We start from the raw sequence: 15,097 nt of genomic DNA on the forward strand, positions 1-15,097 counted from the left end.
CCTCACTCACCCTCACCCTCACTCACCCTCACTCACCCTCAACCCCTCACCCTCACTCACCCTCACCCACCCTCACCCTCAACCCCTCACTCACCCTCACTCTCACTCACCCTCAACCCTCACCCTCACTCACCCTCACCCTCACTCACCCTCACCCTCACCCTCACTCACCCCTAACTCCCTCTCCCTCACCCTCACTCACCCTCAACCCCTCACCCTCACCCTCACTCACCCTCACCCTCACTCAACCCCTCACCCTCAACCCCTCACCCTCAACCCCTCACCCACACCCACCCTCACTCACCCTCAACCCCTCACCCTCAACCCCTCACCCTCACTCACCCTCACCCTCACTCACCCTCACCCTCACTCACCCTCAACCCCTCACCCTCACTCACCCTCACCCTCACTCACCCTCACCCTCACTCACCTCAACCCCTCACTCACCCTTACTCACCCTCACCCACCCTCACCCTCACTCACCCTCACCCTCACTCACCCTCACCCTCACTCACCCTCACCCTCACTCACCCTCACCCTCACTCACCCTCACTCACCCCTCACCCTCACTCACCCTCAACCCCTCACCCTCACCCACCCTCACCCTCACTCACCCTCACCCTCACTCACCCTCACCCTCACTCACCCCTCACTCACCCTCACCCTCACTCACCCTCACCCTCACTCCACCTCACTCACTCAACCCTCACCCTCACCCCACCCCCTCACTCACCCTCACCTCACTCACCCTCACCCTCACTCACCCTCACTCACCCTCACCCCTCACCCTCAACCCCTCACTCACCCTCACCCCCTCACCCTTCACTCACCCTCACTCACCCTCAACCCCTCACCCTCACCCCTCACCTCCTCACCCTCACTCACCCTCAACCCCTCACCCTCCCTCACCCTCACTCACCCTCACCCTCACTCACCCTCAACCCCTCACCCCTCACCCTCACCCTCACTCACCCCTCACCCACCCTCAACCCCTCACCCTCACTCACCTCAACCCCTCACCCTCACCTCACTCACCCTCAACCCCTCACCCTCACTCACCCTCAACCCCTCACCCTCACCCTCACTCACCCTCACAACACATATTGTGTTACAATAGGTGTCACATTTGCGAAAGATAAAACTATTGGCATTGTAAATAACAAAGCTATTAATTTCGCTATTTTCAAAACAAGCACATAAATAAAAAATGTGTCCTTTACAATACCAATAGCTCAAACTTTCCTAATGCGAGACCTATTGCATTGCTGTGCTTCTCTCCCCTGCTGCACTCTCCTGCTCTCTAGAGATGTGGCCTAACAACCAGAGCTGCCATCTAAGTGACGTAAATACAAAACATGTTGCATTCCAAATGCTATAGGTGTCACATTCGCGAAAGTTATAACTATTGGCATTGTAAATGACAAAGCCATCAATTTAGCAATTTTAAAAAACAACAAATAAATAAAATATGTCATTTACAAGACCAATAACTCCAACTTTTCTAATGCGAGACCTATTGCATTTCCAATGCTTGTTCTTTTTTGTTTTTTGACCACTTGAATTAGAGTAATTTGATTATTCCACTGTGTTGTAGGTTTCCACTTGTGACAAACTGCCGTATAGCCAATTCACTTTTGTAGGCGCTCTTTCGTTGATATAAGCTACATGTAGTACCACTCTACTAGGGACTTATAAGTAAACTAAATATGCCAATTGGGTGCAAGCCATTTATACCATGTTTAGAGGAGTGAACGCAGCCACTTTAGCTCTGGTTCACAGTGATAAAGTGCACAGAGTCCTAAAACCAACAAAAACAAATTCAGTAAACAGGAGAGGGGAAGGCCAAGGTTTGGAAATAATCCTGCAGAGAGAGCAAGGCCCAACATGTATGTTCAAATGTATGGTGATGGGTGACAAAATAGTGCTTTCATGAGCCTTCCAGACCAAGCTATGATTTGGAGGAAGTCCTTAGAACATTCCTAGCCCCTTGTGACATGTTCCCAGGCCCAGGTGAATAGAGTGCGGGGGATATAGTTCCTTTTGAAGAGTGAAATCACCTCTTGCCCCATTCCTGCTTCACTCAGTCCCAGGGAGCTGCTGCTGACAGTCTTGTGTAGTAACCAGCCAAGGATGATCTCTCTCCTTTTGTGCCAGTGTCTCAAGTACCCTGACAAAGAATGCCCAGCTCCATCCCTTCCAGCCACATCTGCAGATGAAAAGACTGTGATTTGGAATTCTATGTGCAATATAACACCCCTCACATCAGTCATAACCCGAAACAGAAGTGGACTCTGGAGTTCATATGTACATTTGCCGTCCAGAGATGAATACTGGGTAAAACTAGAACCCCCGCACCTGTGTGCATGGATACTCTTTACCAGCAAGGCTGGCTCCAGGAGACTGTGAAAGTCATCTGTGAGCTCAAGGACTGGGATGCTGGACTTACAGCTCGGCCAGTCAAGGACACAACATGGTTAATTATGAAGCTCCACTAGATGTGCTGCTGACCTTGTGCTTGAAAGAGAAACTGGACTGTTGTGGACAGGAGGTGCAAGGTAGTGCCTCTGCAAGAGGAAAACTCTCCGGCAGGGAAGAACACCAACTCAGCAACCTGCAGTTGGTACAAGCCGTGCAGTAGGATTTAAGAATATCCGTGTTATGTATACTGTGAGGTGGATCGGTGCTGCATGGAACTGTGTAATGCTCTCCCCTGTCCTTGAACCACCAGTGTGTATTGTGGTTGCCTCCCCTTAAGTCTTGAGCTAAATCATCACTACTCCTTGGCCTCTGAGGATTGACTGCTTTGTCAGCTCAGCCTAAGGCACTGCAATGCATTCAAAACCATCCAATGGTAACCACGCACCACTTCCCAAAAGCCCACTCGATGAAAGTGTGTGCTGCCACGAAACCATGACTACTATTGTGCAGACTGATCCTTCGCCAACCTAGATGGCAACCAGCAACCCCTCTGCTGAGGAAATTGCATTGGCTCCCCATTCCTCAACGTTGCTCCTTCAAAACAGCTTGCCATATCTTCAAATCCCTGCATGGCAAAAATCCCACATTTTAGTAACAACCTGATACTCAGGCACACCCCCTCCCGTAACCTACGCTCTGCTAACCTATCACTCCGCACCACCCCTGCGTTCAAACGGGCACGTCAGGGAGGCCGTAGCTTTGCAATCCTCGCCCCCAGACTGTGGAACTCCCTCCCTTTGGAGATCCGGTCACTGACCTTCTGCAGTTCAGGAAGACCTTTAAAACATGGCTATTTGCACAAGCCTACAACCGATGCCTCCACAGGTAAAGAACAGAGCCTCTCACAGCGCCATGAAACCACCCGGTGTACGTGCGCTGTACAAGTCATTTTTAACATTAACATTAACCCCATGTTTTGTGCATCACCATCCCCATGTTAGACCGTCAAGAGATACCGTGCACCATCAGCTCCCATCAATGAGGACCCTGGGATTCTATGCACCTTGAGTCCCCTACCATGGACTCCCTCTCCTTGACTTCCCTTTAGGAAGTGGATATTCTGCTTTGCTCCTGAGCCCACTTGCAGATGGGGACTGAAAAATCATCCAGCTCTGAACATTTGCGACTACAAGAGCTGCCTGAGCTAGGACAGGTCTAACAAGGAGGACAGGGCCTTAGTGGGCAAGGCAGTTTCCCTAAGAGTGACTGATGTGAAGTTAAAGCCAATAGGCTGAGCCAGCATCCGTCTGGAGCACCTCTTCTTATAATATTAATTCTGTAGACATATCCCAAGTTTACTAGAATTTTGTATGTTGCGATTTGTAGAATAAAGTCTCCTTTTTTTTAGATCAAGTAGTGGTCGGATATTGTTTAACTGTTATGTTTCACTGTTTTTTGTGTCTAGCTCACACCACCTACCTGAGTAATCCTTGCACTTTTCTGCTTTTCTGAGGGAAACCGCTCAAGGGGTTTGTTCAATGCTCAGTGTTGGGTTTGTTGGTGTTTTGCCCCCCAGATAGGAGATGTAAGGTCCTCAATTCACACTATGTGACCCCAGGAGCACCTGATTGCCCCTTGACCTCTAAACTTGTTCCAGCATCTCTGATTTACAAGCCCTCTGTTGTGATTAGTGCAGATGCACATTTAACATGTATAATTAATGAGGATGTTCCTGCCCAAGAATATGTTTACAAAACAGCCAGGCTTGCTTCTGCCATATTCTCTGCTAGGCGGATGAATCACAGAAATGCAGCTCTCAAGTAGGGGTGGGCGGAATTTGCGTAATCGCGTTATGCAAATCTCCACGAAACGGTAACAAATCTCCACGAACACGCAGAAATTCCGCAAACGCGCGGAATTGCTTGTTCGCGATGCTTTTTTACTGTTAGCAATCGCTGTGCTCGGGGGAAAATATCTTGCGAACACGGATTTGAGAACGCAAACAAGCAAAAAATGTTGCGAAGTTGTGGAATGCAGAATTTTGGGCAATTTTGCTTTCTCTAAGGAACGCAAAATTAGCCAAATTCCGCAAGCGGAACGGAATTTACCGCCCAGGCCTACTCTCAAGTGCAGACGGAGGTCCACAAGTCCGTTTCCACAGGTGCACACTGCTCATGATACAGCCATAAGTAGTCGCAACCAGGCAGGAAAAATAGTAGGGCTTTCATGCACATGAAGAATGTTATTCTCCTGTATTCCAGCGATCTGGGTTAATTTGACCTTGTACCGTGCTCAGCTGCCTTTTGGCTGGATCTGCTCTGTAGAAATACCACATACATACAGTTTTCCAGACCAGTTCTTGCACAACTCATATTTTAACTGAAGTACCCTTCTTCCAAAGAAAGGCGCCAAATTGCTGCCTTATTGAAGTGGTCTCAGTTTCTTTTCCGCTCCTTCCTAGGAAATTAAAAGCACAACTTGCCAAAGTCTTCAGAGAGCTGGCATTTAGCAAACTTCCCTGATGCGTTAATGGCTTTTCTTTGGTATAGCACATGCTGCAAACAGAATTGCCCTTAGGCCATCCTGAAAGTTCTGGCAGATAAAAGAGCTTAGACCTAGGGATTTTTATTTTTTAAAAATTTTAAATGCAGATTTATATAGCGCAAACTTGACCTGAAGGTATTGGAGCGCTTAACATGAGCACCAGTTACGTTACACAAGGACACATTCAGGCACAGAGTGATTTGCCCAGAATTACAGGATGTGGACGCGACCTCGAGGCTCGAACCTTAGTTTCCAGCACCAAAGTCGGCAATCTAGCCGTCAGACCACATCCTGTCCCCAAGAGATATAATGTGATTTGCATCCTATTATAAAAAGTGGTTAAGGAGGAAGGCCAAGATGCAAGCCAAGCTAACTGATTCTGAAATCTGTAACTTAGCGACATATCTTCCAGGGGTGTGCTAAGTTTTTATTAACACAAGCCACAATAGCATAGGTCTTAGTAATTGGTCATCACTTAGTTCATAAAGTTCCCTGATTGCCCTTTGTGTTGCCACGAACTGGGGGCCTGGAACCTTCACAAAGATAATTTACAGTTTTAGGTAAGTTGACACTTTTGAGTACATTTACTACTTTCCGGTATGCACAAACTGTGCTTTTGTAGTTACTTACACTTTTGTACTACGTTCAGCACTACCCATGGACAACCACTAGTACTGCAACACCCTCACAAACAAATTAATGTAGACCGGCACTTACCCCGTTCTATGCCCGCGTCGGCCAACGGCCGTCGCGATCTCTACCTCGCTAGTGCTGCGCACATCCGTTGGCCGACGCAGCCCCGCCACTCATTAGAACTCCTGCACCATGGCAAAATTTGCGCCGCGGTTAAAGAGTTAAAATAAATCCCTAAAGGAAATAATGGTAAATTCAATTATTTTAAAAAGTAAAAATATAAATAAATATAAATTAATGTTCAAAATATACAAAATAGTGCATAGTTATTATTTAGTTATAAAATATTTAATAACTTATAGTGAATTAAAAAATAATGTGACAATAAATGTAACAGTATCTTATGTTATTACGTCTAGAATTTCTTTAATTTGTTATGCAGATGTGAGGGGAGACAACTCAGAATTGTAATTCTTCTGTGTCATTGGGGCCGATTCACAGAACTAACTTAAGACAAAATCCTAAACTTACTACTTTTGGTATTCACAGAAGTTAGGATTGTGTCTTAAGTTTGTCTTAAGACAAACTTAAGACAAGCTTAAGACCGACTTAACACAGACTTAAGACACAATCCTAACTTAAGTCTGTCTTAAGTTTGCCTTAAGACAAACTTAAGACAAAATCCTAACTTCTGTGAATACCAAAAGTAGTAAGTTTATGATTTTGTCTTAAGTTAGTTATGTGAAATGGGTCCATTGTCCCTTCACTGCCCACACGGTTATTCTTGCAGCTTGCCTTACCGGTGTAAGAGCAACCGGGCATCCCATTAAAATGTCAGACATGCCGAGAGCGAGTGATGTGTTTTTGTCTATTTCTGTATCAGCATCTTGACATCTCTGTGTTGCTCAGCCTTTCATATGAGGACGTTTTACTCCTATCAGGAACGGTTTGCTTCATTTTTCTGAAAGCAAAATTGGTGAAAAATCAGCTTACATCATATTTGCTAATTAAGAAAAAGTGTTCTCCATAAACTATATAGATAGCTGACCCGGACCAGAGCTGTGCCATCGTCACTCAGCAGGATAAGTTGACCCTGATGACGACTTAACGAAGAGGTGTGAAGGACATTGGTCTGTTGGTTGGGAACACCCAAGGCCTATAATGTGCAGCTGCAGCGATGGGAAAGGAGAAAACAATGCAGCGTTCCGTTTAGTGCCACAAAACTTTTTAGCACTGTACACAAATGACCCAGTTATATTCTTTTCACTTTATCGGCTTGATAAGGATAACCGCCTGAGGGAGTAATGCCTGAGTTTGACCTCATGAATTCACACATGTCGGCAGGGACAGCTAGTCCTTTTGCCAGTCATTAACATTTTTATTTTTTAAACTTGCCAGCCACTCTTGCAGAAGTACAATTCCCACCAGAAACAGGGGTCAGAGGTAGTGTATGCTGTGCTACTGTCATACAATGAGCTGAGTGGGGATGAGATGCACTCCTAGTAATCCCAAAGTTAATAATGCGTAAACCATTACTCCTTTCAAACATTATCGGCGTGCAAAACTTGCTTCGCGCTTCGTCCCATTGCGCGGCAACATTACTAAACAACGAAGGAACCATATGTTTAAAGCTACTTTTTCCATTTTTTCACCATTAACTTTCATCCTTCTTTCTAACTTTCAATTCATTTTATTTAATCCATGTTAAACGTTAATGTTCAAGAAGGCTCAGCAGCATAAGGTGGGTTCCATGTCATGATTTATTATGTTTTGAGAAACCCAATGCATTTCGGGAATGAATTCCCTTCGTCAGGGGCATCTAAAAATATAAACAAATATATATACTTTTAACCATTATTGTCAACCAAGCATTTCACTAATATTCAAACAACGCATTAAATATAAACATGAAACAACACATAAAAATGTTAACGATAGGCCTCTCTATAAAGCGCTGAAAACTCATCCGACTTGTGTACGAAAAAATTGCCTCTTACAAATTGTGCCTCATTATTCACACATGTTCCACATGACCCGATCACCCCAAGGTCTTACGTAAGTCCACCCCTTATCATATTTGAATGCTTCTCTGCGGGGGTAATTCCCCTGCTGTGCTGGGGGGGGGCGCGCACAGCGCCCCGGTGCTGATGACGAGCTCAGCTCGTCATCAACCACAGTGCTCGTGTGCGGATGACGAGCACGGCTACGCCGTTCCTTAGAACGCTCAGCACAGCAGGGGAATTATCCCCGCGTGTGAGCGTTCTAACGGCCATGACCATCAGCACACGAGCACCGTGGCTAATGACGAGCTGAGCTCGTCATCAGCATGGGGGGGGGGTGGGGGGGTTAAAAAGCAGAACACTTTTTCCAGCCTCTAAACGCTTACCATGACATGCTGATAAATCTTGAGATTTCATGTTGTTTAATGCTACTGTCATATACACTGATGCTCTGTGCCATGAGTGTTGTTTTTGCTGTGGTGAATAGTATTTCATCTTTGCAGTTATGCCAGTGCCTCTTTTTATTACTTCTTTTCTTGGGTTAGTGTGGATTTGTAAGGAAATACACATGCTGTATTTGGTCAGTTCGTCCTATACAACACCTAATAAAAGTTTTTCTGGAAAGTGGTAGGTCGTGGAGGTTTTGGTGTTTAATGTTTCTGTATGCACTACCTTTCACTTCTTTTTTTGACTGAATTTATTTTCCTTTCCCAGGGTACCATCAGCTGTGTCACATCCCTACAGTGATCCACCGAAACAAGGCTGCTTCGACACCATGGTTTTGTCGAAGATGCATATTTGCGCTGGCTGTTCGGGTGAGTGAATTTCCTTGTTGTCATTAAACGTTTGTGTAAGAATGCTCTTGTGAATATAGTACCAGGCCTTGAATTATTGGTGGCCTGTCCAATTCTGTTCTGACGTTTCCTGATTACTTACATTGAAAGGGACCAAATTTGCACCCATTTTACCTGATTACTTCAATAACATTGATACTAGTGTGATTCTGTACCACCATTTGCACCAACGTTTGGACTGGTAGAACGGTGCTGGGAGTTGTTTTGCACTTATTCGTACAAATGTCAGTGAAACATTGCAAGGGTGCAGCCTCCATATTTTTGGAATGTTTGCGTGAAGCTGCACCATCTCAGTTACATTCATGAAATCCTTCCCCGGTGTTGTGCTGTATCGAAGCGCAGCATCTGTATAGTGTTTTCCTTCTCCTCCCTAGCTTCCAAAGCACTTTCTAAATGGTTGAGTAGGTACCTACTCCATTTTAAGTCCATGGTTGGAAGAGTGTGGGTTAAGATGTGTAGTATGAGTGGCATGTTTTGGTCTCATGTGTGAGACTCGGAGGCGTGCTCCAAACTTGCCGCAGCAGCATGTAACTATGTCTTGTGCATATAGTGGGATATAAAAGGATGCACGGGATTGGATCACAGGTTGCCAGTGCAAACGAGTATTATCTGTAGCCAGAAGTCAGTAGATCGCCGGATCTATGTTGCCTCCCTGAATTCTAGGTGACGTCTGATGATCCTTAATCTCTGGTAGTGGTGGGAGGGGGGCGGGTGGGGGGGTGCAGGGGAGGGTGTTCTAGAACTGATCTGTGCAATCACCCATGAACAATGCAGAGCTCTTTAACATAGATTTATTCATGCACTGGGTAGCCAACACATGGCTTCTATGCAGCAGTAATGGGGGTGCTTCTGCTGCGGCTTAGAACTTGCTTGGATGAGGCATTCTGCATTTATTCTAGGTTGTTGGTTAGGTTTATGGGGAGTCCAGTGCAGGGACCATTGGCATAGAGAAGAAGTCACATCACTAGGGCTCTTGGGGACTACATCTTTTGGAGCAGGCCAGGGGAAGGGCAGATATTTGTGCAATCCCTGTACTTAGACCGATTTAGAAAAAAACATTTTTGTTAAAGTTTGTGTCAGGCGACAAGGGACAAGAAGCTGTCCCGTCAGCGTCAGCATTCATTGGTCGCCCCGGTACCACCAGTCCCCTCCGGACACTTTGGTCCCCTCTTGTGGAAGCACCACCAAACAGTCTAGGGTGCTGTTGGCAGTCTTGTCTTACTGTCGAGGAAAGGTGTCGGTGCAGTGTTTTGAACTCTGAAGTGAGAGCGAAAGAATGCCATAGTTGGTTGTATTTTAATTTTTTACTTCCGCTTATGAGTCAGTTGCAGGTTTTAACCAGAAAATAACTGGAGAGCAACACATCTTTTGTAAAATTCTGAAAAAGCGGTTTGGTGCTTGATTTAGCTGGGAAGATTCCTGCACATTGCTAAAAAAACAGCAGGAATGTTCTGCCCACCAGAAACTATGGCATAGAGGCATGTTCCAGTTGCAAGAGCCGAGTAACAATAATTGATTAGTTATCCAGTTTAGTAGATTGTATCATTTTAAAATATATATGTCTTATAGTTAAGTTCACCTCTTATGACCAAACACTGCCTCTTCCTGTGCTGAAAGTAGGTTCCACTTGACTGTTGTATGCCTCAATATTACATTCGCCCCTTATGGCTAGTGTTTCTTTTTACACAAGAAACATACCCCACTTCTATTATTTGCTCCTTAGTGTTACTTGCACACAGATGGTCACTAACATAGATAGATTGTAAACAACAAAAGGAAGATGTGGTAGACACGTTATAACCATTAATGCCCGATGAAGAGTTCCTTCGAGGAGGGGTGAGGGATTCACGCCAGCCAGTAGATACCAATACTGTGGAGTGAGGTACATTCCTCCTAATCCGAGCCTCTCTCTCGGAAAGTGATGCATAGTTTGAGGAATGTGGTTCTTCCTGCACCGAATTCTGCATTCGTTGGTATTTTCTGTGCTTTTTACCACGGTACATGTCAGCAGGTTTTAGCTGCCAAAATGTATCCAGGGTAAATTGTGGGCGGCGGAGGGCTGTGGAACGATTGCAATATCTGAAATTCCAATTTGTGGTGAAAAGAGTTGCCTTACATATCAGACTTGTAATCCGAGCCTATGACCTGTTTTTGCAGTTGCCCTGTTTGAGGTTTCCAGTGTTTTGATGATGTTTGCAGACTTGTGCTGTGAAATGGATCTCTACTTATACTACTTCATTATTTTCTTGATCATTTGTAAAATTTGCAACTCATAAAAATATTTAAACTGTTTTAGATTAAATTCGAAACAACTAGAATTTGTTTTAGGGAGAATGGAAGAGGAAAAGATAGTGGGTGCCCAGGCAGAAGAGAAAAAAGTTAGATACAAAATTATCAACATAGACACTTCCACAGTTTAAGAGTGTCAAGGAAAAATTATCAAAATCCAAAAAAGTCTTGCTATTTGTTTGTATTGAAGCGCAGCCTGCATTTCTCTCTAAAGCACTGAAAACCTTTTGGGCAAAGTGTGCCACATGATTAAATAAAAAAGTATTGGAGAAGAGAGAGACGAGAAAAAATGGAGGAGGACCGGACTGTGGTGTTTTTTTTTATGAGGAGCACACCGTAAGAACTGAAAGAGGGATAAAAACATGGGCACACTTAAATAGAACACAGAACTTTTGGAACGATACAGCAAAAATGGATTTAAGATGGGGACGTACAAATTCACAAGCTATGGATTGAGGGGCTTTTGCACCATTTGGAGGAAACATTTAGAGTAGAATGATCCTGTTTCATGCAATTAATTTCTCAACAAACAAACAACCTTTACAGGATGGTATGCCCTGGCATTCTTATGGCTGAAATGAACTTTGAGGGAAAGGACAGACTGTAAAGGTCAATTTTCACAAATTAAAAAGAATGTACGAACAAGCTGTACTTGTGAAGGTAAAAATAAACAAAGAGCACTGACTTCAGGTTCATCCTAGAGTGATGCCAAAAGGTCTTCTGCATTCTTACGTCCAGCTTGAGAGTGAGTTGTTATAAGGAGGGGGCTGGATTACTGTAACTCGGTCTAATTCAGGCGATTTGACAGGGCCAGACTGGGAGCTACAACAGCTGTGCAGAATGTTTTAATATCCGCTCCTTGGTACTGTGATTGGCTTTAGTCCTTTCTGTGGGAGTCATCCTTTATATTCAGGAGACTATTAAAGGAAATAGATAATTCTTCTTTTTACAGGGGCATTTTCAAACAATTTGGCAATAACACTATAGGTTCAGGTTTTGGGACATAACGTTCCAGAAGTAAACTCTTTGGCACCTAATTTTCTTTTGTCCAAGAGGCAAATTTCTGACAGTTCCCCACTTCGTGAAGGTTTCCAGTGATGCTCCAACCACAGTGCCATCCATGCCAAGCTAGAGAGTGGCAAAAGCCTTTTGCCATTTTTACAGCAAAGTCTTTAAGCATAGGATTAGCAAGTGCCATCCAGGCCAAGTTGAAAATGACAAAAGCTTTTTAGCACTCCAAGCACAGCTTATTTTTCTGCTCCCACCCTGGAAGAAGCAAAGTTGTGTCAGGGTATGCCTGCACTTTCCCGGGAAGGAAACTTCAGTCTACCGGGTGATGGGGTCCCCAGGGCACTGCTTGGATTGTGCTCTGAGGATGGTGTCCCCGGGACCTGCTGTGGCCACTGCATCTGATATCGGCTTGTGGAGGGAGGTCCGCATGCCCCTACCTCCTTAATCTTGCATACGGCCTTGCAAGATGGGGTCAGGCACCATAGAGGCTGAGGGAGGGTAGGACACTCAACCTTCACCTAATTTTAAATAAACGGCCCGTGGGATCATGTCCATGGGACTTCTGAAAGGCTCGGGGGTCCAAGTCTGCCTCCATCATCAAACAAAACATATTTCTGACCCCCCGGGCCAGATCCACCTCAGAATATATTGTAATAAAAGGCGTGTGACCGCTATTTAAAACAAAATAATAATATTGGAGACGCGGATCCTCCATGGATCTGCTGTGCAAATTAAAGAAATAATTGCTGTTTTTAGACTCTGCGGACCCTCTACAGGGCTGGGGGCAGGGTATATCTACCCTGCACTCCCCTACATATATTTAAAAATCATTTTTTCAAGGACAGGGAACGGAGTCCCCAAGTCCAAAGATGGCTGCAGCCAAATCTTTCTTTAAGAGGTGACAGCCAATCAGATCTTACGTGGAGATCTGTCAGCTTCACGGATTCTCCGCAGCGTGAAATATCTATATTTTCTAAACTTTAATTTGTCAAAAACTACTGAACACATTTTCACCAAATGACAAAAACAGCACGCTTTTTGGACCAAGGTCTAGCTTTCTGCCAAACTTGCTGTAATTCCATTCAGTATTTTTTGCGGTATCACTGTTCAGTTTTCCTATGGAAAATGATTGGTGGAAAAACATGGTTTGGGACCCCCTTCTCGGACCCTGCTTGACAGAACACCCTGACACTCGCCAGGAAGGAGTTGAGGTTAATGAGACTTTTTTTTTTTTAAAGTTTCATTAAGATTCGTCAAACGGTGGCAAAGTTTCTATAGCAAACCAATAAATCCTTTTCCTATGGAAACGCTTTCCTAACGATAACTCCTTAGCGGCAACCATGCTGGAATATCTAATAACTTTGGTGCCGTTTGACAAATCTTCGCAAAATGTTCAAAATTATTGGGTTAGCTGCTGTCTGGAAAATTTCGGATGGATCGGTCAAGCGGGGCCGAGAAAAAGGACGGGGGTGTCCCAAAACTCCTTTCTCCATGTTAATTTCCAAAGGAAGCTTTTGACGAGGCTACAGTTCAAACTGATGAATGCACTTACGCCAAATTTTGCGGAAAGGTGGCTCGTGGTCCAGAAAGCACTTTTGTTAAATGGTGTAAATCCATTCAGTAGTTCCTGAGAAATTTAATGATTTCTCAGATATACAACTGTGGCCGTGGTGCATTCGCGAACACTCCGGATCTCGTGCCTGAGATCTGAATGGCTGCCAACTCTTTAAACGAGGAAGTCTTGTGACTTGGTAGAACCTAGTCATAATCAAAAATGTAAAAAAAAAGAAAAGTAAAGGTGGGCAGTGTAGAAACATACTGACCCTCTAGGCCTGTTCAGAGGGTCCCACAGCAACACCCAGAGCCAAAAAAACACCTTTTTGGCAAATGTTCGCCTGGGTTTCCGGTGGATCTGCGAATCCGGCCAATTGTTAAAAAAATGAAGCGCAGGCACCCGTGCCTCGTTTAATATATACTCTCGGGGGCTGAATAACTGAAATGTGGGGGACCGCCACATGCACGGGGCTAATGATGTGAAATGTGGGTGGGCCATGTGGCCCCCCCTCCCGCAGCCCCGGGGACTGCCATCGCCCGGGGCTACTATACTTAAATGCGAGGGGGGACCCCCCTGCCCTGGGGACGACCACCTCTCCGGGGCTATTTTTAAAATGGGAGGGGGGCTACATGGCCCCCCTCCTGGAGACAAAGTAGCCGTGGGGTGGCTCCCACCCCCAGGGCTGGCTCCCGGACATTGCAGTGTGCTACAGCATGGTAGAAGCGCTCCCCATTCCATTCTTTTTATTTTTTTAATTAAATGGGAGGAGGGGCTGTACGTCTCCCCTCCCCTTTAAAAAATGACATATGAATAAAGGCTTCGCCCCGGTGGATGGGGCCGAAATTGCCCTTGGGAGGGGAGCTGCCTGGACCCCCTCCTGTTTCATTTAATTAAAAAATAAAAAGAATGGCTCAGGCCCTGTTGGATAGGGTCCCGGGGCCCAAAAGGGTCAAGGTAAGGGGGGGGTTACACAGCTCCCCTTCCTAAAATGAAAAACAAAAATCCCTAGCTGGCAACTCACTGGAGGCCCCGTCCCCTTTGTTCACTACTCTGCAAACGCACCTCCTGGTGTGCTCTTGGTTGGGGGGGTGAAGTCCCCTTCTCTGCTGAGAGTCCTTAGGGGCCAACGAGCCCACCTGTCACCTCCTGAACATATTGCAAGTCACAGAGGAGTATAAAGTAATGGAACTCCAGTGTGACTTGCAATATCCTTATTATGTGCTTTAGGGGGTAGTTTAGCCAATATAATATGTGGTCACACCATCACCTTTCCCACAAACCACTTCAAACCTTGGTGCGAATCTATTTTGTATGAAAGAGTGAGCATGTTTGCAAACATCAAGAATAAAAATAAAACCTCAATTGAAAAATAGAAACATACAGAAAGATTCTAGCTTTTCTCCATCTAATGAGCGCAAAAAATAAACCTGTTTTCTCTGCATGTCATTGTAAGCTAAAAGATTGCTAAAAAAATGCAAAAAGTTATGTTGTAAATAGCATAAGAATTGCCAACCTGAACAAATCAATTTATTTTCAGTCAGGAAACAGTTTAGACAGATTGTGAAAAATCTAGCCCAATCTGCCAATCTGTCAATCCTGCTTGCAGACACTCTCGGGGTCTTTTGGATGCTCACAATTTTTACTTAACTGTGGAGACTTCTGAAACTGCTAAATTGCACGATAAGATCTATTTATTGTAAAGACTCTTTAGACAGTTAATTACTTTCAGCATTTACTTTTTGGTGTGCACGACACATACTTTAACCGTACCTTGTTTTTTGATGGCGATGGGG

At 44.9% G+C, this 15,097-nt stretch overlaps 1 protein-coding gene across 3 annotated transcripts in view; it reads left to right on the forward strand.

Moving 5' to 3' along the window:
* PHF19 (PHD finger protein 19) overlaps positions 1–15,097 on the forward strand; it is a 262,877-nt gene that overhangs the window by 85,892 nt on the left and 161,888 nt on the right. For all 3 annotated transcript variants that reach the window (XM_078641878.1, XM_078641879.1, XM_078641877.1), the window contains one exon: positions 8,310–8,410. In XM_078641878.1, the coding sequence (XP_078498004.1) occupies positions 8,310–8,410 (101 nt within the window). The remainder of the gene's footprint in view (positions 1–8,309; positions 8,411–15,097) is intronic.

This window comes from Lissotriton helveticus, chromosome 5_1 (genome assembly GCF_964261635.1).
Source record: "Lissotriton helveticus chromosome 5_1, aLisHel1.1, whole genome shotgun sequence".
Lineage (NCBI taxonomy): Eukaryota > Metazoa > Chordata > Amphibia > Caudata > Salamandridae > Lissotriton > Lissotriton helveticus.